Here is a 25,058-nt window from a genome sequence, read left to right on the forward strand (position 1 = left end):
AACTTACAGCCTTTGGTCTGATGTGTTTGGGGGCAAGCTTGCTCTCTGTTTTGTACTGTCAGCAGGGCTGCTGGAGCAGCAGGGTGGAGGGGGTCTCAGCTCTCTGCCTGCCAGCTAGCTGAGGCCTTCTATGCAACTTCTCCCGCAGGTTAGCTGCTGGTACCACTCGCTTCTGTGCTGGTGTTGTGAGCACAGCCAGACAAGCATCGATCGAGTTGAAGATGGCAGACTATTCAAACAAGCTCTACCAGCAGCTGGAACAAGAGACAGGAGTACAAACAGGTACTGAAAGTGCAGTTCTTGGGTGATCTTTGGGAAACAGAATCAAGGTATTGATGCTGAAATACAAATGTAGTTCTAAAGGGTCTTAAAGGTTTGTTGGTTCCTGTTCACAACAGATGGATTTGGACTGAATCAGATGTGAAAGGATGTCATTAAGCAGAAGAGTGGGAAGAAGGTTGTTGGACAGGTGGAAGGCAGACATCCTGCAAACACTGTCAGTTCTTCTGTTGCCTGTAACTTGGCAAGTGTAGGTGAATTTTCACAAGGATGCTGAAAAGTATATTGCAGTGACAGGAGCAAATGGTCCATTTTCTGTACCAGTTCACTTCTCAAAAACAGCAGGTGGTTAACGGAAGTGCTAAAGCAGGGTGTCTTGCTCCCCTCTCACTCTAAGAATAAGGAGAAAGCAGGTGTGTGGAAGAAGAATAAGAGAATAAGGAAATTTTCCCTTTCCCTCCAAAATGTTCAGACATGTATCTGATAGGAAGAGCTTGGTCACTGAACATTTTCTGTTGACAGTGACTTCTGATATATGTCAGACTTGACAAAGGTTAATAATAACTGTGCCTCTAATTAAGTTTAGTATTAATCTGTCAGGTTGCCCAGAGAAGCTGTGGCTGTCCCATCCCTGGCCAGGTTGGACACAGCTTGGAGCAGCCTGGTCTGGTGGAAGGTGTCCCTGCCCCTCGCAGGCAGTTGGAACTGGATGAGCTTTAAGGTCCCTTCCAACCCAAACCATCCTATGATTCTTTTGCTGGTGGTGGGATCACAGAGTGTCAGTGTTCAGTTGTCAAGGGTTTATTCTTCTGAGTAGTTACTTCATCACATTTTTGCCGGTAACGTCTCTGTCTTTTAATAGGTACCATGTGTGAAGTTTAGGGTATTTTTAAAAACATAAGTAAATGTAATAGAATGATACCACAAATCAGGATTAAATTGGATTTTTTTCTTTTTTTATTTTAGAGGTTGATTAATGCAGCTTTTTAATTATTAGCTGTACAGTGTTTAAAATTATTTGAGGATCTGGAATTTCCAGGCTTCTGAGTAGTGGCAGAAATGGCTCTGCCATTAGATTAAAGCAGTGGGACTGGGATGAAAAGGAATTCAAGATCCTGTCCAGATCCGACTTGACTTTGGTCGTTGTTATAGGGTACGTGAAGACAGGCTCCATTTCACTGGCTCAGACTCAGGATCGACTAATCTCTCTGAAACGCATCGCTTCATCACTGAAGTACGTATAAGCAGGAAGTATAACTGATCTCAAACTTGCACCAGCTCTCTTGGAAGACTAATGACAGCATTTTTCTTATGTCCCGGCACAGTGTCATGGGGATACCTTGTGAAATTATAACCCCAAAGAAGGTGGCACAACTCCACCCACTGATCAACATCCATGACCTTGTGGGGGCCATGTATGTGCCAGAAGATGCTCTTGTGTCATCTGCCAACGTGAGTCTGGCTCTGGCAACGGCTGCCTCACGGAATGGTATGAGTTTTTTTTATCTATAGAGTACTCTCCTTCATGATAGTTACCTTCTTTTCATAAAAGAAAATTATGTTTTGCATCTCTTGGTATTCTGACTGAACACTGAAGACCAAAACTTTGTTATTTCTGTCAGGTTCAGATACTTTGAAATCGTATTTTTCCTCAGAAAAAAAGCTGATTTTTCTTTCTTTTTCTTTTTTTTTTTTTTTTAACATACTGAATCTTTACAGACCTGGTATGATAAATCAAGCACCAGCTTGTTGTCCTTAGTGGTTGTATATTTCTCTAAATAAGCACACACTCTTTTATGATAAAAATAAAAGTCAGGTCTTTTGTAGGACGTGACTCAAAATTGCAGATCAGAAGAGTGTTCACAAACTATACAGACAAGCCCTCAGTGATATGGCTTAGTGGTGGCCTTGGCAGTGCTGGGGGAATGGTTGGGCTTGATGATCTTAAAGGTCTTTTCCAACCTAATTGATTCTATGATTCTATAATTATCTACAAATAAAAGGTTGTGCCTAAGTCCATGTGGAATATTTCACTGGGTACATAGGCTTTAGAAATGGCTTTGGAAGTGTAGTTATAAATGCTGCTTGCCCAGTATTTTGTCAAATTTGGAGTAGCCTGAAAATGGGAGAAAGGTTAGATACGATAACAGCCATAAACATCGTTAAGGATGAAAGTCCATCAGTTTGGAAGAAGCTACTTGGGAAGATAACTCTCTCAGTTTCTTTTAGTCGAGCTTTTTTTGTGTAGTTAATTGATTTCTATTTTTATTTTCCCAAAATAACTGATTTCCTTTAAAATAATGAGTCTTGCCATCTGAAACTACAGACTTTGTTGCATAAAGGAATTGTAATGGAAATAAATCCATAGCTGAGACTCTTTTTTTTTTTTTTTCCATTTTGTGGATACTAGGGTGTGTTTATCACAGGGGAAAAAGCACTGTAACTGTTCATCATCTCAGCCTTTAAATTATGTATAATTTGGATGCCTGCTATTTTACCAATAACAGGGTTTCACTTAAGAATTACTAAGTCAAGAATAAAAATTATGCCCTAAAGAGAAAATAAGCATTTAGATTGTGTTTAAGAGTTTCATATTAGCAGCTGGACACACATAAAGAAGGCTTGTAGTTTACTGACCTTCTGATGTTCACTTCAGGTGTCCAGATCCATGAAAGGACGAGCGTCAGTCATGTCACAGTCCAGAAGGGTCGTGTGACTGCCATCGAGACCGACAGAGGACAGATCAAATGCCAATACTTTGTCAACTGTGCTGGCCAGGTTGAATTACTGAAATCTTTGTGTTTGCTTAAGGACGCATGCACTTCCCTCAGTTGGTTTTTTGTTTGTGTTTGTTTTCCCCTTTTTATGTTTCGTGTTTGGCTTGGTTTACTGGAGTAGATCACAGTCATGTTGTTCAGCTTCTCAGACCAGCAGGGGTATGAAGGAGGAGGGCAGTGCTTGCTCTCTGCTTGTTACCAAAGGCTGGATGTTAACTTGCTAAGGAGCACCCTGCAACTTGTTGGTACAACTCTGCCAGTGGTCTCTCTCCTGGGCAGTGTGCCCTTCTTCTGGGAAGAATTTTGCTGTGGCTATAGTGAGAGAATTAAACCTCTACCCTTCTCTCTCCCTCGTGCCCCCAAAATTCCTTTTGTTTTCTTTTTCCTTAGTATCCTGTCTTTTCCACTGTGAAATTACATCTGACAATTGCTGTTTCTCAACTGGCAGCTGGCTGTCTTGATGGTATGGGGTTCTTAGCAGTACAAGTACCTAAATCCTGGTTATTCTGCTTCTAGAGGCTGACCTTAGCATTGGCTTTGGTGTACGGATCTTGTTTTGCTTTTGTATTGTAAGTTGATACTACTTAGTCTTGAATCAGGGCCCCACTTTTCTAGATCTTGTGTGAGGAATAGAAAAACAACCTTTATCCTAAATAATTCAGATCCTAAGAGAAAAAAAATCTATATCTGTTTATGGTTTAGAGGACTGAACCAAATCTTACATAGTCTTATATGAAAGCAAACTCACAGAGATGACCTGTGCTTTTGTCCTGCCTTTTTTGTTGGAGTTAGCTTTCTTCTTTTGTATTCTAACCTGCACTTGTTTTTATTTCAGTGGGCCTATGAGTTGGGCCACGCTGCAGAGGAATCAGTCAATATCCCACTCCATGCTTGCGAACACTTCTACATCCTGACACATCCTTTGAATGAGCCTCTCGCAAGCAACTTACCAAGTAAGGCTTCTTCAGCAGTACCTCACTTTTCTCCATGAATTATACCTGCCTTTCCAAGGGGACATGTAGTTTATGACAAAAAGGCCAACTAATGGCTATCGGTTCTCAGCTCATCTGGGATTGTGAAGTGCATTCTAGCTGAATTGCTCTAGCTATCCTCTTTCAGTGGTAGAAGGAATCTCTTCCCTTATTCTTAGGAAAGCTTTTGCCACAGAAATTGATTTTTCAGTTTGTCAACTTAGCAGGAGAGTGGTCATGGCTCAGGTGTGTCTGAGACTTGGATTGTTGCATTTGTGGGCTGGGGAGGGTGCTAGCCTTGGCACTGTGTTTTCCTTGCAGGCTGCTGTCCCCAAAGGGCCCATCTATTCCTTTCCTTCACCTGAAACTAAGGCTTTACAATGGCATTTACATGTCTATGAACTGTAGGGGCAACCAGACACTTGAGGTCGTTGCTCCTCCCCCATGTTCTGTCTTTTCAGTCTCTTAAAGAAGAGCCCCTGTGTTTAAAAACTGTGGTTGGGAAGTAGAAAGCTTTGCTTATTTACTCTCAGTTGTTAGCAAGAGTTTCTGCTTCTAGTGGTTAATGTATATATTCTCCAGAGAATTCACCTTTCTAACCAGAGTCCCCAAGTGCTTCACTTTTACTTCACTGAGTAATAAAAAAAACCAACTTACTAGCACATACATACTTACATACACACACACACATATATATATATAGTGTGTATATATATATAGATATACACACACACACACACACAACTTTTCTGTACAGGGAAAAAATTGCTATGGAACATGTCAGCTGGTATATCATAAATGCTTCAAGTTGACTACCACTGGAGGAAGCAATCCAGACTTGACTCTGTGTCCTCACCCCAGTGCTGCCCACTTACTTTGTGCTGGTGACCTGCAATAAACTGGATGAGTGATGCAGCCCTATTAAAATTAACTGGAAGAGGGGTAGGGCAGGACATATCTTGGTGGAAGGTCTGGTCTTGGGTGCAGTACCAGTGTAACTAAGCCAGTATATCATAGCTTATCAGTGCCACAAGGGATCTGACTCCCTCTTGTGTCCTCCCACTCATGGTAACACTGTTCTGCTAGCTTGGGTGCTTTTCAGGTTCAGTTCAGTTTACTCTGCTGCCCAAAAGTTAGAATGCATGGTTGTGGTGGGAGTTAATGCTGTTTTGGTAATCTATACTGGCCCACCAAGGTGTCATGTGAGAACCAGAATGGTGTGACATTGTGGGCCTGGGGGGCTGAGGTTGTCCCTTCTCATGTCAGGAGGTAGCCTGGCCCAGCTACCAGATGGGTCTTGTGGCATGGAACAACAGCCCGAGACAGATATCCCTTCTCTCAATTCCTTTCCCCCCTCTTTTCCTTCCTCTGCAGCGGTTGTAGACCCAGATGGCAGGATCTACATACGCAACTGGCAAGGTGGCATCCTCTCAGGAGGCTTTGAAAAAAACCCCAAACCTCTCTTCACGGAAGGACGGAACCAGCTGGAGATTCAGAACCTCCAAGAAGACTGGGATCATTTCGGTATGTTAGGGAGCAAAGATTCCCACAGCAGTGAAGCACCTGGCTTCAGCAGGAGGCAGAGTTGGCAACAATGCAGGCTGTTGTTGACCAGCCAGTGTGTGTCTGCCATCACCTGAAAGGTGTGGGAAAGATGAATGTTTTCTCAGATGCATTCATCTCTTCATTTGTCAGTAATTTGCACAGAACTGCTTTACTAAGGACTACCTTGATATCTGTCTTGTGTTTAAAAACACCCACTAACCCTCAGCACATACTAATTTCCTATAGTGCATCAAGGTGCTACATAAACTTTCCAGCACTCTTCCATTTAATTTGATTTTTGACTGTCAGGGCCACATGGTGCTCCTCTTGTGACGCTGGACATCAACACTGTTGACCTGCCACGTAGCTGTGGTATTTTGTTTCTGCAGCTCTCTTCAGTCCTGGCTGCCAAGTGCATTTCCATCAGTAACAGTTGCTTTGTGGACAGAACTTGGTATTATTCCTTCCCAGACTTCATCCCACCATTGACAGTGGTGGTTTATTACATTCTGTCTTTCTCTTCCCATTTTATTTAATTCTGTTCTTATATTTTGTGTGTACTTTCACACAGAGGGCTCTTTCTGTAGGAAAAAACACAGCATGGCCTATGAGTTTGTGTATTTTCCCTCTCTTATGCCTGGTAACTTTGTATGTGCCCTCTCATCTTCAAATTTGCCTTTTTTTCAGGGATTTGGTTTTCCCTTGTGAATGCACATGCCTCTGTATGTGATTCTAGGCATGGGTGGATTATCACTGATTTCTTTCTGCAGTGGTATTATGTTCTTCCAGCTACTCCCCAGGTTAAACTGATTAATTTTACTTTAATTTCTGTGAGATACTGTATTCATCTAGGGGGTGGGTCCAAGGTGGGTCCAGTTTTGTGCTGGCATATGCTAAAGAGTTTTAGATCTTGTGGGACTACAGATCTTCTTGATGATACTGGCTTCACTAATGAGTTGCTCGAGCCCTGCTGCTACTTCATCTTTGGTTTTCTAGGTACTGGTGAAATGAAAAGGCACTGCTTGCTGGCACCCACAGGTTGCCCAAGTTTCAGAAGCAACTGCATGCTTTGTTCTAGCATTACCCTTTTATCATTGAAACATAGTGAACAGTTGAGCAGAGTCAGAGCTTACTCAGCTAGTATTTGATGCTTTCTAGGGCTGCAGTTGCTGTGGCTTGAGCTCTTGTGCTACTGCTTTGATCTCTTTCATTAAAACACCATTTGATTTTAAAATAGCCTGTAGAGTTGCTTAGGTGTTGGACTGGATACAAGAATAAATCTAACTAATCCCTCTTTTTATCAATAAGAAAAAATATCTAGCTAAAGCTCTCACTCTGGAATTCTAATGCGTGAAAGAGAGAAGAGAAAGCGCAGGCCAGAAAGATTGGTTTTGTTTGTAATTTCTTAGATAATGTGAAATCTTATTACTGCTTATGTAAAGTGAGGAGTAGTCTTAGTGCTGAATCTTGAGGGCTTTTACCTTGAGCACTATGCAAAGGTAAGTTGTGGTGACAAGAAAAACAAAACCAGATACCTTATCCCTTTATTAACACTCCCAAATGTCAGACTGTGGAGAATTACCAAAGGACCTTTCCAGCGTGACTGGGCAATGAAGTGGCAAGGAAATTCAATGAGGATAAATGTGAAATGACGCAAGTCCAGGGCATTGGTGTGCGGACCATACAAGATGATGGGCTTTGAACTGACCTTGAGGTTGTATTAGTTCTGTGAAGACATCAGTTCAGTAGCACTTAAAGCAAAAGACAAGTTAGGAATTATTAAGAAAGGAGCAGAAAATACAATTATACAACACTCAGTCCTTTGTTTGCCAGACACCAGTTGTTGTTCTAGTCTGCCTTTCTCCAGAGGGCATTGTGTGACCAGAGAATGCCTGGTGAGAGGCTGCAAGAGGCTGAGCAAAGCTTGGAAGAGTTTCCAAGCAAGGAATGTCTTGAGTGTGCTGGGGAAAAGAGATGACAGAAGGGAAATAGGTGGAGGTCTAAGAAATGTTGAATGGGATGGACTTGATGGAGGGGAATCTTCTGCTTATTGTCTCTTATGCCAACTGGGAGGCATCAAAAAAAGTTAATTGAGCGTGAATTTCAAAACAAAAGTTGGCGATTCCTCACACAACAAATCTCTCATACAACAAATCCTAAACCTGTGGAGGTCCTTGGCAGTGTCTGGGGGTGTTTTCATAACTTTGGGGAAGATGGGTCAAGTACTTTGAGGAGAGATCGAGTTAGGAGTTACTAAAAATGTAAAAGATACCAGGTTTTGAGGAAATCCTCTGAGCTGATAGTAAGTGGAGGCAGAGTGCATGGGACAAGCATCATCTAGATTTGCATGTTCTTATTTCTTGCTAGATATCTAGTTGATGTGTGTTCCTATTGCTTTCCCTAGCAAAACTGGACGCACTCTTGCAGTGTTGAGAACAACGCTGGCCCCTTGGTCTGGACTGGTGTGGCTGCTCTTATGGTATGCTGAGGAATCTGTTTCAAGTAGTTAATTCCAGCAGGTTAATAGTTTGTCCTGTGACTGTATTGAAACATGGAAGCAGTTTCCATCTGTTCAGATACTGACTCGGAACTGTGGTGCTGTCCAGTTTGAAGGTGAAGTAGCTGATGTGTCAAGACCAAAGGTTGTGACTTTTTGTCTGTTTTTGTTTGTCTCTAGAGCCACTTCTGGGTGCCCTTCTGCGCAGGATGCCAGATTTGGAGGCTCTGCAGATCATGCAGCTTGTGAACTGCCCAGAGTCCTTCACACCAGATATGCGCTGTATCATGGGAGAGTCACCCACTGTTCGGGGCTACTTCGTTCTGGCTGGCATGAACTCAGCTGGTATCTCATATGGTGGGGGAGCAGGCAAGTAAGTATTTTATGGCTGTTAACTGTTAAAAGTATGGTTTTAGCCAAGAAAAGAGTGCTCCGATGATCCTTCTGTGTAGAATGTTCTTGTCAGTATCGATTACCTCCCCTCCAACAAAGATGCCTCTTCTGTTTCCAACTTGAGTGAAAGAGAGGAGCCGTTGCCGTGTTCTGATTATGTTCTCCTGTGTGTATTCCAAATCTCTGTTTGACTCACCTCAGACATCGCATCTCGGTGATCAGCAGCCTGCTGGGGATCAAGTAAGCTTCCTTAGAATTAACTGGTTTTACCTACCAGGAAGAGAGAAAAGCTTAGCAAAGCGTATTTTCCCATACCTTCTGTGCTCCATAATCCCCTTTATTATCTGATTGAAGTCCTTAGATCATTCAAGTTGACACAGCAGTTAATTTCTCTGAAAGCAAAGTGAGTCTGGTGCAGACGAAGCACTACATATGGGATGCCAGTGCTGCCAGTACTGTTAATTAATGACTGTCCTCTGCCAGTGTGCTAAGAATGGAATAGTTTCCCAGTAAAACATAGTTCCTTGTTCATGTAGACAGTTTGACAGGTGAAGAAGTGTGATCCCAGCAGCAAAATTACTTGCAGAATGATCATCCCTCCCTCTGAGTGCCGTTTGTTTTTGGCGACCCAGCATCCCTTCTGCCATACAGCCTTCTGAACAAGCTGCTTATTTTTCATGTCAGGTCTTAGTATCTGCATTTGTCTCCAGTAGTTTCTGTCTGTTGCCTAATAATTTAACTCACCAGGGAAGCAGCTCATGATTTTTTTTCTATGTCATGTGAAATACAGAGAATCTTTGCAGTGAGGTTCTCTAAGAGTCAGAATAATTCATGAAGCATTGTTTGTTGCTACAGCCTTGAGACAAGCAGCTAAACTTGCTAATGTAACTTTTAATGATCAGTCTAAACCCCCTTTTTTTTGTTTACTGACCGTGAACATATCCTTCTGCTCTGCTTTGGTCTGAGCTGCGTATGTCCTTTAGCTCTGGAGCATGCCTTCCTCCTTCACTTCTGGAAGTGGAGCAAAACATAACTTGGCTGGCAGCTTGTGCTAAAACGTGTGCTGTCACTGGTGGTTTGTGGCTGAGCCTACACCAGGTACTAAAAAATGACAAAGCAGTCGACCTCCTAGCTCCAACCTAAACATACTCGATACCTCCTTTTGTAGCCTGAGGACATGTCAAGGGTCACTTAGGCTACATGTCCAGGTGATTTCATTTATAATGTGTCAGTAACTGCTGCCATATATATTTGGTTTGGTTTAAGCCCAGCCTGTAACCCAGAACCACGCAGCCGCTCGCTCACTCACTCCCTGCCCTTCTTCCTCCCCCCACTCCTGGACAGATGGGGAGGAGAATGGAAAGAATATAACTCCCACGGGTTGAGATAAGAATAGTCCAGTAACTAAGGTATAACACAAACCACTACTGCTACCACCAATAATAATGATAAGGGAAATAAAAAGGGAAGAGACTACAACCGCTCACCACCCGCCAACTGATACCCAGCCCGATCCGAGCAGTGATCTAGCCTTTCTGTGTGACTCCCCCTAGTTTATATGCTGGGCATGATGTGCTGTGGTATGGAATACCTCTTTGGTTGGTTTGGGTCAGGTGTCCTGTCTCTGCTTCCTCCTAGCTTCCCCTCCTCTCTGACAGAGCATGAGGCTCAGAAAGTTCTTGGTCAGAGTAAACATTACTGAGCACCAACTGAAAACATTGGTGTTATCAGTGCTGTTCCCTGGCTGAAAGTCAAAAACAACAGCACTGCACCAGCTACTAAGAAGGAGAAAAATAACTGCTACTGCTGAATCCAGGACAGTATGCAGCCCTTATTCTGTACCATTTACATCATGCTCAGATCCCACAGTTTTCAATATATACCATTACTCTTCTCATATATATATATATGTATATATACACACATCCACCCACACACAAAGAGAGAGATCATTCCTTAGTCCATGGACCAATCCCTATAAAGCTGCTGAGTTCATCCGGTCCATGATGTCAGGCTCCATCTCTTGTAACAGTCTTTCAGAGTGGAAAGATGCTGTGCAGTGTTGGATTGTTGCCTGCTGATGACACTGTGGAACTCGTCTGGTCACTGCTGAGCTCATCTGGTTTCATCAAAGCTCATTCTTCGTTGGGATGATGGTCGGAGGGAAGTCAGGGCCAGTCGCTGGTGACCTGAAGACATCTAGTTGGTGGGCTATAAAAGTGTTGCGTAGCAGGCAATAACATATAATTGAGTTCCTTTGCTGTTTTCCCCTAAAATCATTTGGGACACATTGGAGTTCCCCATCTTTCCGCATTACCCACCAAGTATATCCAGGTCCAGGAGCAAAAGCAGTCCCATGAGTGGGTTTGTCTTTACCTGAAGATCGAATAACCCAGACTGTCTTCCCAGCAAATTCTTTATGTGCACCACAGGAACTTTATTCCCCTCTACAGTATGTAAAAGTTCTGACAGGGCTGGGCCAGCCCTGTTGGCAGATCCTCTGGTGTTGACCAACCAGGTGGCCTTTGATAAGTGTGTATAGCAATGTTTGAAAGTCCCACCACCCATTGCTCTCAGTGTAGTTTGTAACAGCCCATTGTACTGTTCGATTTTCCCAGAGGCTGGTGCATGGTAGGGGATGTGATATACCCACTCAGCGCCGTGCTCTTTGGCCCAAGTGTCTATAAGGTTGTTCGGAAATGAGTCCTATTGTCTGACTCAATTCTTTCTGGGGTGTGGTGTCACCACAAAATCTGTTTCTCAAGGCCCAGGATAGCATTCTGGGCAGTGGCGTGGGGCACAGCGTATGTTTCCAGCCATCCAGTGGTTGCTTCCACCATGGTAAGCACATGGCGCTTGCCTTGGTGGATTGGTGGGAGTGTGATATAATCAATCTGCCAGGACTCCCCATATTTATACTTCAGCCATCGTCCTCCATACCAAAGAGGCTTTAACTATTTGGCTTGTTTAATTGCAGCATGTTTCACACTCATGAATAACCTGGGCAATAGTGTCCATTGTTAAGTCCACCCCTCGATCATAAGCCCATCTGTATGTTTCATCTCTGCCCTGATGGCCTGAAGTGTCATGGGCCCACCGGACCAAAAATTATTCACCCTTATGTTGCCAATCTAAGTCCATCTGAGCCACTTCAGTCTTAGCAGCTTTATCCACTTGTTGGTTGTTCTGGTGTTCCTCAGTGGCCCAACTCTTGAGTACATGAGCGTCTGCATGGCGTACCTTCACCACCAGGTTCTGCATCCGGGCAGCAATATCTTGCCACAATGCAGCAGCCCAGATGGATTTACCTCTGCATTGCCAGTTGCTCTGCTTCCATTGCTGCAACCACCCCCACAGGGCATTTGCCACCATCCATGAGTCAGTGTAGAGAGAAAGTACTGGCCACTTTTCTCATTCAGCAATGTCCAGGGCCAGCTGGATGGCTTTCACCTCGGCAAATTGACTTGATTTGCCCTCTCCTCCAGCAGTTTCTGCAACTTGTCGTACAGCTGCCTTCCATCTCCGATGCTTTCCCACAGTACGGCAGGGCCCATCAGTAAACACGACATACTGCTTTTTGCTTTCTGACAGTTTTTTATATGCTTCAGCACGCATCACCTCTTCCTCTGGTGACATTCCAAAATCTTTGCCCTCTGGCCTGTCCATGATGACTCCTAGAATTCCTTGACAGCTGGGATTTCTTATTTGAGCCAGTTGTATAATTAGTGCAGCCCACTTATTCAATGTAGCATCAGTTGCATGATGTGTGAACCTGCCTGTGAACATCCAGCCCAGCACAGGCAACTGGAGTGCTGGAAGGAGCTGTGCTTCAGTGCCAGTCACTTCTGAAGGAGCTTGAACCCCTTCATAGGCTGCCAGTATCTCCTTTTCAGTTGGGGTACAGCTGGCCTCAGATCCTCTGTATCCTCAGCTCCAAAAGCCGAGGGGTTGACCTCAAGTCTCCCCTGGAGCTTTCTGCCAGAGGCTCCAGGTAGGACCATTCTCCCTGGCTGCAATGTACAGTACATTTTTTACATCTGGCCCAGTCTGGACTGGCCCAAGGGCTACTGCATGAACTATCTCGTGTTTAATTTGCTCAAAGGCTTGTTGTTGCTCAGGGCCCCATTTAAAATATTTTTTCTTCCAGGTCACATGATAGAGAGGGCTTACAATCTAACCGTAATTTGGGATGTGCATTCTCCAGAACCCCACAACACCCAAGAAAGCTTGTGTTTCTTTCATATTAATTGATGCAGACATTGCTGTTACCTTGTTGATCACGTCTGTGGGGATCTGGTGACGTCCATCTTGCCATTTTATTCCCAGAAATTGAACCTCCTGTGCAGGTCCCTTGACCTTACTCTGTTTTATGACAAAAGTGGCATTCAGCAGGATTTGGATTATTTTCCTCCCTTTCTCAAAGACTTCTTCCACTGTATCGCCCCACACAATAATGTCATCAATGTATTGCAGGTGTTCTGCAGCCTTGACCCTGTTCCAGTGCAGTCTGGATCAGTCCATGGCAGATGGTAGGGCTGTGTTTCCACCCCTGGGACAGTCGGTTCCAAGTGTACTGGATGCCTTTCCAAGTAAAAGCGGATTGGGGCCTGCACTCTGCTGCCAAAGGAATTGAGAAAAATGCATTGGCAATATCAATCGTGGCATACCACTTAGCTGCCTTTGACTCTAATTCATACTGAAGTTCTAGCATGTCCGGTATGACAGCACTCAAGGGTGGTGTGACTTCATTCAGGCCATGATAGTCTACTGTTAGTCTCCACTCTCTGTTAGACTTTCGCACTGGCCATATGGGGCTTTTAGAGGGTGAGCGGGTCCTACTGATCACTCCTTGGCTCTCCAGTCTACGGATCAGCCTATGGATGGGAATTGGGGAGTCTCGTTTGGTGCAATGCTGCCACCAATGCACTGTTGTGTTAGCGATTGACGCTTCTTGTTCTTTGACCTTCAGCAACCCCACAACAGAAAGATCTGAAAGACCAGGCAAGGTGAACAGCTGCTCAGTTTCCTCTGTCTCCAAAGCAGCAATACCAAAAGCCCATCGGTACCCTTCTGGGTCTTTGAAGTACCCTGTCCTGAGGTAAACTATGCCAAGGATGCATGGAGCCTCCGGACCAGTCACAATGGTTTGCTTTTGCCACTTCTTCCCAGTCAGGTTGGTTTCAGCCTCCAGTACAGTCAACTCTTGGGATCCTCCTGTCACTCCAGGAATATAAATGGGTTCCACCCCTCGATAGCTTGATGGCAGGGAACACTGTGCACCAGTATCTACTAGAGCCTTATACTTCCGTGGGACTGATGTGCGAGGCCATCTGCTCCACACAGTCCAGTAGGAATCCACCTGGCTGGAGGCAGGGCCCCTCTAATAGTGATCACAATATTGGTCACTTTCACCTTGTAGAAAGAAAACACTTACGTCTTTATCACAGGAGCTGGAGTAAAATCAGCTCTTCCACTCCATCTGGGAACCTGCTCACCAGAGACTGAAGCCACAGCTTTCATGGAATGATCATCCTTGACCTTTGTTCTCCTCCTCAATTCACACACCCGTTCCTCAAGAGCTGAGGTAGGTTTTCCTTTCCACTTCCTCATGTCTTCTCCGTGATCCCACAGGTAAAATCATAGGGCGGCCTGTGGCATGTACCTCCTATATCTTCTCTCTCAAGCAGTAGGACGCCTTTTGTTGATAGCCAAGACATGGGTTAGTACACGTGAGGTGCTGGATAGATCGGACAGATTGTCTCTCAGTTGTTTGAACTCCTGAGACAGTTTTTCCACAGCTGAAATGGTGGAAGGGGTGAGACTGTCTTCGAACTCTCAGAGTTGGTGAATCACTTCATCCACTGTTGGTGGTACTACATCATGCCAGGTTATTGATGCCAGTGTGTGGGCATATGATGACGGTGGACTCTGTGTAAATTTCCGCCGCATGGGTCATGTACATTTGACTTCATGTGGATCTACAGATGCATTCCCAGCATCCAGCCTATGTAGATTGTCTCTACAATGTGTGATTCCCTCAGAGACCGGATGCCTTTCTCTGTCATGGTCCAGTTGGCCGAACGACTCATAGCATCGTCTTTGTACAGAAACCTTTCTTTCACAGCTGCCAAGAGCCATCTCCAAAGGCTGATGGACTGTGTCTCTCTTACAATTGTTTTATCGATTCCCCCTTCCCTAGCAAATGATCCCAGCTGCTTGGCTTCCCTACCTTCTAGTTCATGACAGTTGGCCCCATTGTCCCAGCATTGGGGCAACCAGGTGATGATGTGCTCCCCTGGTTGACAGGTAAAATCTTTTCTCATATTCCATAGCTCAGTTGAGGTCTGGGGTCAAGAAGTCACCTCTTCCTCTGATCCATGCAATAACTCTTGTTCAGATGCTGTCCCATGTAGTAAGTGCGTTGGTTCTTCATCTTTCTTTGCTGTACAGGTTGTTTTTTGTGCCTCTTGTTTGCTTTTCCCCTTATGTACAGGGGCAACCAATATTGGCACAAATTGGTCCTTTGGTTTGTAGTGGCTGCAGGATCTGTTGTCAGGGTTGGTGCAGCCACTGTGCTTGGGGGTTGCTACTAGCACTGGCAGCTGCGCTGTCTGTTGCTGTTGGGGTTTGAGTAGCTGCTGTACTTGTCGCTGGGGTTGGTGCAGTTGCTGTGCTTCGGATTGGAGTAGCTGCATTGTCTGTTGTGTTGCCATCAGATCCAGAGATATCTTTTTCCCTTTGAAGGTGCTGGATAGTGTTGAACAGGGCTCTGTAAGCATAGGCCAAGCCGCAGCACATTGCCATGATTTGTCCCTCTCTGGTATGACCAGGATGACAACACATCTCATTTAAGTGTTTTATTAGTTTTTCTGGATTTTGCACTTGGCCAGTGGTGAAGTTCCAAAGCACTGGAGGGGCCCACTGGCCTAGATACTTGCCCATACTATCCCACACACCCTGCCACTCATGACTGTCCAGCCTCAGGGAAAATCTCTTCAGCCTTCTATATCATTGTCTAAGCCTAGACAAGACCCAAATCCAACTCTGCTTAACTTTCGAGATCAGACAAAATGGTCGTGGATAAAACACTCCGTATGCATGCCAACATGGTGATACCCATCACAATCAGCAGGCAGGTCTCAAGGGTACCCAAAGGCCATTGAAAACCTTCAGAACACTCAAGTGATGCTGTAAATAGTCTGGTGGGGGAGCTGGGGGTATAAGGGAATGTCTTCTTCATAGGTTGAACACCGAAGGAGGAAAGAAAAGATGTGTAATTGCTAAACACTTCTATTATATACCTCCCAAAGTACAGAGATGATGACCACACTGGGAACACAAGCCAGATCAGTTTCATGATCAATGAGTCTATTGTATTACAAGTCATTACCATAAAGTATAATGAAATAAGAACCTTAGCTGAAGCCCCCGAGGCAATAAACACTAACACAGCAAATACTGGCTGTAAGTAAGGTACGACATGCTGAAACTCCGAGATCAAGAGCAACAATTTTGAGAGCCAATAAATCAGCATTGTGATGAGTGACTATTAATCCAAAACAATGAATGCTTATCACAAATACTATTAGACTCACTCTGGACAGATCTGTTTTTATCACAACTCTTCATGCCCCACGTTGGGTACCACAAAGAACTGTCGTGGTTTAAGCCCAGCTGGCAACCCAGAACTGCGCAGCCGCTCACTCACTCTCTTCCTCCCCCTGGCTTCTGGAGGGATAGGGAGGAGAATCAAAAGAATGTAATTCCCACGGGTTGAGATAAGAGCAGCCCAGTAACTAAGGTATAACACAAACCACTACTGCTACCACCAAGAATAATAATGATAAGGGAAATAACAAGGGAAGAGCTGCTCACCACCCGCTGACCGATACCCAATCTGACACGAGCAGCGATCTAGCCCTTCTGGGTAACTGCCCCCAGTTTATATACTGGGCATGACATGCTGTCGTATGGAATACCTCTTTGGTTGGTTTGGGTCAGGTGTCCTGTCTCTGCTTCCTCCTAGCTTCCCCTCCTCCCTGACAGAGCATGAGGCTCAGAAAGTTCTTGGTCAGAGTAAACATTGGTGTTATCAACGTTGTTCTCAGGCTGGCAGTCAAAAACACAGCACTGCACCAGCTACTAAGAAGGAGAAAAATGACTGCTACTGCTGAACCCAGGAAAATATTTCATCCTAATGAGAAATTAATAATTTGGAAATCTGGTCAATGGGTTTTCTAAAGGGAAACTTCCAGATTATGCTAGTATTTAGAATACCATGTTAGTTGTCTTCTCTCTCCCTACCACAAGGAATTTTCATGTCCAGATTGCCTTACTTCTGACTTCAAAGCTAGACTTATTCCCTGAAGACATTGGCTGATCTCAGTCTTTCTTTACTTCTTCCGTCAGGTACCTGGCAGAGTGGATGGTAAATGGGTATCCCTCAGAAAATGTTTGGCCTCTGGATTTGAAACGTTTTGGTACCCTTCAGAGCAGTCGCACTTTCCTCCGTCACCGTGTGATGGAAGTAATGCGTAAGTGAGGTCTTTGCATTCAGTACTGGCCAGCATATCCAAGATTTTCCTCTTCGCTGCTGTCATCACTCAGAGAATGATTTTCCTGCTTCCTGGCCTCCTTTGTGGCAATACAGCCTCTTCCTAGGAGAAAGGAAAGGGTGGTGGTTTGGGTTTTTTTTTGTTAGTGGCATTCTTACTAACTTTTCTTAAGGAAATGCTGTTGGTACTGTGCTGTCTCCTATTTCTGTCCCTTACATCTGCTATGGGTATATTTTTGCATGTCTGTGTTAAGATCCAGCCTCATAAAATGATGCCAAGGTCTTAACTAGGAATTTTACACTGTCTCAAACATTGTCATTAGTTGCACATCATTACAGTGTAGAAATACCATCGCTTCCAACTTATGAGTATGTGATAAGGTTATCTTGCATCATTCAGGAAGTGTTTGTAAACATATTCTGCTTTCTCCTGCCACAGTTTGTGATAAATACCTTGCAGAACAGATTTGAGATGTCATTCCTGTCTAAAGCCGTGCTTGGTTTCCTCTTATTGTTTGATTATCTGTCCTGGAAAGTGTGGACAGCTTCTTATCAAGGTTCAAATGAAGTGCTCCACAAACAGCGAAAAAGGAACAATTATCTGAATACTAAGTCTAAACTAAAAATGTGTTCAGGTGGAAGCAGAAAAGTTGGGTAAACTCTTAGCCTTGCTACATGTAGGAAATCAAAACCTTATGCTTTGACCTTCCTTCCAGAAATACCACTTTATACTCTGGACGTTATTCTGCAGTTGCTTTCCAATAGAAATCTCAATTCTGATAGCTAGAGAATCACTCTAATTGTTACAAGAGAGCTACTGTGTTCTGTTTCTGCAGCGATACATTCCCATTCTAATCTATACTTCCCACTGTTTCAGGAGTACCAATAGCACATAATGCTAGTAAAAGAATTAAATTGTTAGCCATGAGGCAAAAGCAATAGAAATATTCAGTAAGAAATATTTGGCTTATCTTCAATTTTAAGCAGTTTATAACCTGCCTGGAAACTTAACATTTATAAAGAAGTATTCAAGCATCCTTGAGTTATTAATCCCCTTAACTAGGGAGGTTGCTAACCATTTATTAGGGTAACTTGCTTTCTAAATAAGAATATTCTGCATTGGCTGAAAAGGCACAGGACCCTTTTCAGTTTGGAAAATCTTCAATAATTAGAAGAGGCTGAACTGTTAATGTTTAAGAAGGTGAATTAGATGATCTCTGTAGCTGTGTGCTGCCTACCCCAGCATAAGTGTCCAATATAGCGTACTGACAGGGAAGAATCATGCATAGTTAATACTAGTTGATACGGCTTCATGAAAAATAGAGAGGTTCTGTAATCTTGACAATGTTTTCCTGAGACTGTGCAAATACTGCTACTCTGATTTTGAATAGCTATAAATGGATCAAAACAGATCTGTTGCTTTTCAGAAACGGGAAAGTCAGAACTGTTTTGAGGGAATTTTATTAATGGTTCAGATATTAGTAAATATTGATAATCTGGACAAAAAGTTTAGATAAAGATAATAATTTTGCCTAATTCTGGATCTTTGTGACCGCTGCAGCCCTGATGTGTGATCTTAAAGTTCCCCGCTGGGACTTCCAGACTGGCAGGCAGCTGCGTACCTCACCGTTGTATGACCGTCTGGATGCTCAGGGAGCGAGGTGGATGGAGAAACATGGATTTGAGAGAGTCAAATATTTTGTGCCACCTGGTAATGGTGAGATGACATTTTTTTCTGCCTTGGGGATCCATACTGGTCTGTGTAAGATCTTAATTCATCCAGTTGATTAATTGCCCCTTTGATTGTTCTTTATATTAGATCTGCTGGATTTGGGTCAGAGCAAGACCTTTTACAAACCAGACTGGTTTGATATTGTGGGTTCTGAAGTTAAGTGCTGTAAGGAAGCAGTTTGTGTCATCGACATGTCATCTTTTACCAAGTTTGAAATAAGTGTAAGTACCTAGCAAGTGACAGAACATAAGCTGGGTAAAGGTGGCCTTTAGTCACAGAGTCATAGAATGGTTTGGGTTGGAAGGGACCTTAAAGCTCATCCAGTTCCAGCCCCCAGGCAGGGTCACCTTCCACTAGAGCAGGTTGCTTCAAGCCCCATCCAAGCTGGCCTTGAACACTGCCAGGGATGGGGCAGCCACAGCTTCTCTGGGCAACCTGTGCCAGTGTCTCACCACCCTCACAGGGAAGAACTTCTGCCTCAGAGCTCATCTCAGTCTCCCCTTTGTCAGTTCAAAGCCATTCTACCTTGTCCTGTCCTGTCCAGTCCAAGGGCTATGTCAGGCCCTTGTCAAAAGCCCCTCTCCAGTTTTCTTGTCAGCCTCTTATGCACTGGAAGGCTGCTTTATAAGGTCTCTCCAGAGCCTTCTCTGGGCTGAACAAGCCCAGCTCTCTCAGCCTGTCTCCAGAGCAGAGGTATTCCAGCCCTTAGAGCATCTCTGTGGCCTCCACTGGACTTACTACAACAGCTCCACATCCACATTTAGTTTATTATTGACTGCTTTTGCAGAATTCTGTGTATACTGTTGAGGTTAGCTAGAGGAAGTTAAGCTGCATGACCAAATTCAGGACATACCGCAATATTTAGTGTAGATTGCTTTTTGTCTGTTGAGGGCCCAGTTTGTAGAAATACCAACTTAGTCTATAAATAGAATTTGACCCCCAGCACTATGGCACCCTTGTACACTTCAGACATCACTGTCACTGTTATTACAAATAGAAAAAATTTGGGCCAGGACGTTGATGCCGTCTTACACAGTCCCGGTGGATTTGTCCTGCTCAGACAGCTCATCTGACTTGCTCTCCCTTTCAATTTCTGTAGTCCACAGGAGATGAGGCCCTAGAGAGTCTGCAATATCTCTTCTCCAATGACCTGGATGTGCCAGTTGGGCATGTTGTGCATACAGGCATGCTTAATGAGAAAGGAGGTTATGAGAATGACTGCAGCATAGCGCGACTGAGCAAACGCAGGTGGGTATACGGACAGCATCTTTATCCATCACCCTTCAGGTGTTAAAGCCTTTGAGGACCTCTTAATGAAGATCATAAACTTTTTCGACATTGTAAACTAAAAACAAAGTTGCAGTTTTCCACTTGTGTTCCTAATTCAGTAACCCCAGTGAAAGGGACCTCCTAAATTTACAAATATTGTGGAAAATATGCCTTTTTCTGGGACTACAGATGGACACCATCATTAGGCCTTCAGATGGTTAATTTCTCAATTGAAATGACAGTTGTTTTCAGCGGTCATTAGAGTTTATTAACTTAGGTAATCATTTGAAGTGCAAACCACATGGTTCCTCATGGGCTTCTGGCTAATCTCCTCATTGGAACTGCGTGCTGATGTGTGATTATTTCACTTGTGTTGCAGTACAGGTGCTCTTAATGCTCAGGTCTTCTGTATCTTGTGACTCTTTTTTTGTGCCCTCTGGTGCAAACAGACATGATCACAGGCTCTTACCCTTTGACTCAACAGTTCGGGTGCTCTTTGGCATTTAATAGAAAATCTTTCTTCATGGGCATGTCCCAGCTGAATGTTGGTTTTATTTCTCTGGAGCGTTTTCTGTGTGTGCTTTCATTGTGTTTGTGTGAAAGCATTCTTCTTTGCTGCTCTTTCAATTAGAAACAGCTTTTCTTTCTGTTCCTCTTCTGTTTACATTCATGCATTGCTTCTAAGTATTGTCCTTCTCTGTTTGAAACCAGTAGCTTTCCTCCTTGCCTAGTCTTTTCTGCAGATGTTATTTCTGTCAATAATGTACTTTAACTCGCAGTTTGTGTGAAAGAGAGCTCCACAACAAGTAGCTCATTTTCACATATCAAGTGGAGTTCTTTTTTTGGAAACTGCTAATAATAACCACCATTGTGTGTGACAAGGCTTGGGCTGAAGCAGGAAGTTGCTGTGTGAACCTTGCGCTCTTCTGATTGTTGGAGCAGACAATCGCCTGGCATGAAGAGCTGTGAATACCTTCTGCAAAATGATTGTGACTGCTGAGATACTCTGTGAACTTCCTGTAGAACTGCCTCTGTTGCACTTCTAGTCACTTCTTTTCACCAGACTCTTGCTAATGCTCGAAGGCTGGGGTTTCTTGTCACGACAGATGTGATGGCACTGATCCAGAGACATTAGCTGTGTTTTTTTGTGTGTTTCAGTCCTGTTAGCTTGGGAGCTGCCAAATGGCTCCAGTAGTTCATGAACAAAGAATTAACTGAATCACCTTGTGGCTGTCCATTCATTGTTTCTTGGTTTTGTCTGTTCCAGCTTCTTCATGATTTCCCCTACTGACCAACAAGTTCATTGCTGGGCCTGGCTGAAGAACCGCTTGCCTGATGACAGCAGTCTGACCATGGAAGATGTGACCTGGAAATACACAGGCAAGAAATCACCGAAGTCTGACCTCCTTATACAGCCTGAAATCACAAGTTGTGTCCTGTGCTGCCTGCCAGTCAATTGTCTAAAGTGTCTGGACTGGTGATTGTGTCTCTTGTCCAAACAGTGAAATGGAAACAGCAATACCAAGGCTTCCTTCTAGCAAGCCACGGGCTGGGAGGCAGCTTTCCTTTCCTGCAGACTGTCAGGAGAGAGAGCTTAATGACTTTCAAAATTTGGCTGGACAGGGTGCTGGGACATCTAGTCTAGGTCATGCTTTGCCAGGAAAGGCTGGATGAGATGATTCTTGAGCGTCCCTTCCAACCTGGGATTCTGTGGCTCTTCATTCTTAAATGTAAACTTAACCTATTAGTTTGATAAATGTGTAAGACTTCAGAAACTGGGGCATGTGCTTATGCAAGTTAGACACCACATAAGACTTCTACAGTCTCATCCTAATAGTGTTACCTTCCCCTCTTTAGCTCTCAATCTGATCGGCCCCCGTGCTGTGGATGTCTTGTCAGAGTTGTCATATGCCCCAATAACTCCAGAACACTTTCCCTCTTTCTTTTGCAAGGTGAGTGAGTGTGTTTCCTTCCTCCTCACCCTGCTAGGCTATGTGAAGCGTGTGTGGAAGGAGGGAAGAAAAATATTTCGGATAGTTAGAGCGGAATTTAGATTTACATATGTGTTTACTGCAGTTACTGAGCTAGGTTGATAATGAACTCACTAGGCTCACTTTAACTACTTCTTTTGGGGTTCTGCTTGCTAAATACATAGATGGATATGCATGTGTTCAGTATTGTACTCACTGTAGGCTTGGTGCCATTTGGTTTCTTGACATATTTCATATAATCAATTATGAAGCTGTCAGTCAGGGGCAGCTGGGATTGGTGTCTCAGGAGTCATTGTCTCCTATCATGATAAAAAGCAGAGCAGATAGCTGCTGTTCAGCTTCTGCCTTTATCTGGAATACAAGCCTGTGTCCTGACCTACTTCCAAGGCGTATTGCCAAGTGTCATGAAGGGATGAAGAAGTCTGGGTAATGTGACATCACAATTTGAATTTCTAAATTCAGAATTTTTTGCCAGTGTTCACTGGTGGTGAAATGCAGTGAGGAAGGGAAAGAGGGCTGGCCAGTGTGGTTTGTGTTATGCATTGTGCTTCTTCTGAATCTCTGTGCTGTGTTCCAGTTTGGATTATTTCACCCTTATGATTCTGCAGGAGATGAGTGTGGGCTATGCTAATGGCATCCGTGTGATGAGTATCACTCACACAGGAGAACCTGGATTCATGCTTTATATCCCCATAGAGGTAAGAGTACACTGTAGCCTTAGCTAGGTAAAACAGTCACTTGCATGCATAATCAGAAACACTTTCCAGGTTGGCTCAGGGTAAGGAAGCATGAGAAAGCTGCCTGCAGGAGGGGGAGGGGGTAGTTTCCCTGCTTTGTAGTGCATTCCAGTTCGAAAGACCTCTTGTACTCCAGCAGCAGAGCACAGCAACGTCCCTGGTGATGTTGAATGCTGTTGCTCTCTCCTGGTGTTAGTGTGCAGTTCTGTGTGTCACCCTTCCTTTGCAGTATGCCCTTCATGTGTACAACGAGGTGATGAACATGGGACAGAAGTACGGGATTCGTAATGCCGGTTATTATGCACTCCGCAGCCTGCGCATTGAGAAGTTCTTTGCATTCTGGGGCCAGGATCTGGATGCTTTTACCACTCCTATGGAGTGTGGACGTGAATTCCAGGTCAAACTGGACAAGGTACACCACCACCCCCTGCACTGGAGTGGGTGGGAGGGCAGTACTGAAATGAAGAGGCCTTGGATAGGTGTTATTGTTACTGTGTACAGCGCATAACTGTAACCTATGTTCTTGTACTTCAGAAGGGTGCAAAAATACAAGAAACATTCTGTCTTCTTTCTTTCTGGACTGCATTCCCAGTGATGGGTGCAGGGTCCTCGGTCACTCCTGTGTGCAATGTGCAGAATGGTGGAGGGTGATGCATGCTTTACAGATGCTCAGAGTTCATGTTTCTTGCAGTTGTTTTCCCAGTGTGATGAAGCAAAAGCCAGCCTGTGCACCAGTGGGCATTTAATGAGGTTAAATATGAGGACAGGCACCAAGAACAGGTGCTTTCTATTTTTACTAAAACAGAGGAGTTCTTTATTTTTACTGAAACATAGAACAGCATAGAATTCTATCTTGCTTTTGTGGTGGCAGGTGCTGTCGCTGTCACTTGCTTATCTGCTTTTTTGCATTCTTTGCATGAGCTGAAACAAATGCTTGAATTAATTCAAGAAAGGAATGCAGTGATTAGGGATATAAATTCCATATGTTGTCACAGTTTCCCTCTGTAAACCGGGGTAGACTTCTGGAACCAGAAAAATGGCAAAAACTAGAACGGTAATGGGGGTTTTGCTGTGATAAAAATTAGAATTATTTTTTTAAAGGCACATTTTCACATACATTTTTTTGTCTTTTTAACATCTGGAACAACAAACATGACAGGAAAGCTTCTTTCTTAGTGAGCTCTTTGTGTTTAGAAGCAGCGTGTCTTGGTAGGGCATAAGCTCTATGCATAAACTGATCTTGTGTCATTAAACTTTTGTGCTAAAACTCAGCAGATGCTATGGTTCATGTTCCTTCCATCAGCTGATGCTTCCTGTTCCCCACAGGGAATGCAGTTTGTTGGCCAGGAAGCGCTGCTGGAACAGAAGCAGAATGGTGTATACAAGCGTTTTACCATGTTCATTCTTGAGGACCATGACACAGACGCAGACCTCTGGCCCTGGTGGGGGGAGCCCATCTTCCGCAATGGCCGCTACGTGGGCAAGACCACCAGCAGTGCCTACAGCTACACTCTGGAGCGCCATGTCTGCCTTGGCTTCGTGCACCACTTTGATGAGAAGACAGGAGAAGAGCTGGTGGTGACAACTGACTTCATCAACCAGGGCGAGTATGAGATCGACATTGCTGGGCACCGCTTCCAGGCCAAAGCCAAGCTTTACCCCTTCAGCTCCTTCTTCACACACCGTCGCCGCAAGGATGAGATGGAACTGAGTGGCTACCAGGGGGAGTAGTGCTGACTAGACTAACCTGCTCCTTTTCCCAAGCTGGAGTCTTCTCCCACCATCTTCCAATCCTTTCTCCTCACCCGTATATTTCTTTCTCTTCCTTTATTGTCTTGCAACTTTTAAACTTTTTCCAGTGTGTTAAATTTTGTATATTTTAAAACTTTAATTTTCAAGCTTTCCCAATCCAATCTGTCTCCCTCCTTCAACCCTTTGCTTGCCAGGCTCTCCTGTGCCCCAGTGGATGAAGCACAGTGGCACAGATGCATCCAGAAGTCCATGAGAAGCCTGTACAGGAGTGAACCCCTCCAGAGGCCCTAACCCTGTGGTGACAGGAAGGGTTCGGGTGAACCTTCCTGAGGACTAAACCCTTCCCATCTCTTGGGAAGTGCAAGTGCAGTGCAAGGCATGAGACAGCAGCTCTTTGCTGCCTGTAGTTCAGATGAATGCTGTGACTTCCCCCTGCTCTCCACATATCACACCATAGAGGGGTCGCTGCGTCAACGCACACAGCAATAGAATGACCAGCTACCTCACTGGCATGAGACATAGGATTGTGAGAGCAGCAGCCAAGAGTCACATTTTGGTAGA

General features: G+C 44.3%; 1 protein-coding gene across 4 annotated transcripts in view; it reads left to right on the forward strand.

The window, feature by feature from the left end:
• The window catches only part of PDPR (pyruvate dehydrogenase phosphatase regulatory subunit), a 29,045-nt gene extending 3,987 nt beyond the window's left edge, over positions 1-25,058 (forward strand). For 3 of the 4 annotated variants that reach the window (XM_065662291.1, XM_065662289.1, XM_065662290.1), the window contains exons 3-18: positions 149-282; positions 1,432-1,513; positions 1,605-1,768; positions 2,936-3,057; positions 3,892-4,009; positions 5,402-5,551; positions 8,250-8,442; positions 16,872-16,996; positions 18,578-18,733; positions 18,836-18,969; positions 19,848-19,996; positions 21,285-21,397; positions 21,875-21,969; positions 22,617-22,706; positions 22,975-23,157; positions 24,072-25,058. In XM_065662291.1, the coding sequence (XP_065518363.1) occupies positions 149-282; positions 1,432-1,513; positions 1,605-1,768; positions 2,936-3,057; positions 3,892-4,009; positions 5,402-5,551; positions 8,250-8,442; positions 16,872-16,996; positions 18,578-18,733; positions 18,836-18,969; positions 19,848-19,996; positions 21,285-21,397; positions 21,875-21,969; positions 22,617-22,706; positions 22,975-23,157; positions 24,072-24,476 (2,413 nt within the window). In that variant the 3' untranslated portion in view covers positions 24,477-25,058. Of the gene's footprint in view, positions 1-148; positions 283-1,431; positions 1,514-1,604; positions 1,769-2,935; positions 3,058-3,891; positions 4,010-5,401; positions 5,552-8,249; positions 8,443-16,871; positions 16,997-18,577; positions 18,734-18,835; positions 18,970-19,847; positions 19,997-21,284; positions 21,398-21,874; positions 21,970-22,616; positions 22,707-22,974; positions 23,158-23,436; positions 23,526-24,071 lie in introns of all 4 variants that reach the window. The other variant, XM_065662292.1, reaches the window with a different exon arrangement.

Source organism: Lathamus discolor, chromosome Z (genome assembly GCF_037157495.1).
Source record: "Lathamus discolor isolate bLatDis1 chromosome Z, bLatDis1.hap1, whole genome shotgun sequence".
NCBI lineage: Eukaryota > Metazoa > Chordata > Aves > Psittaciformes > Psittacidae > Lathamus > Lathamus discolor.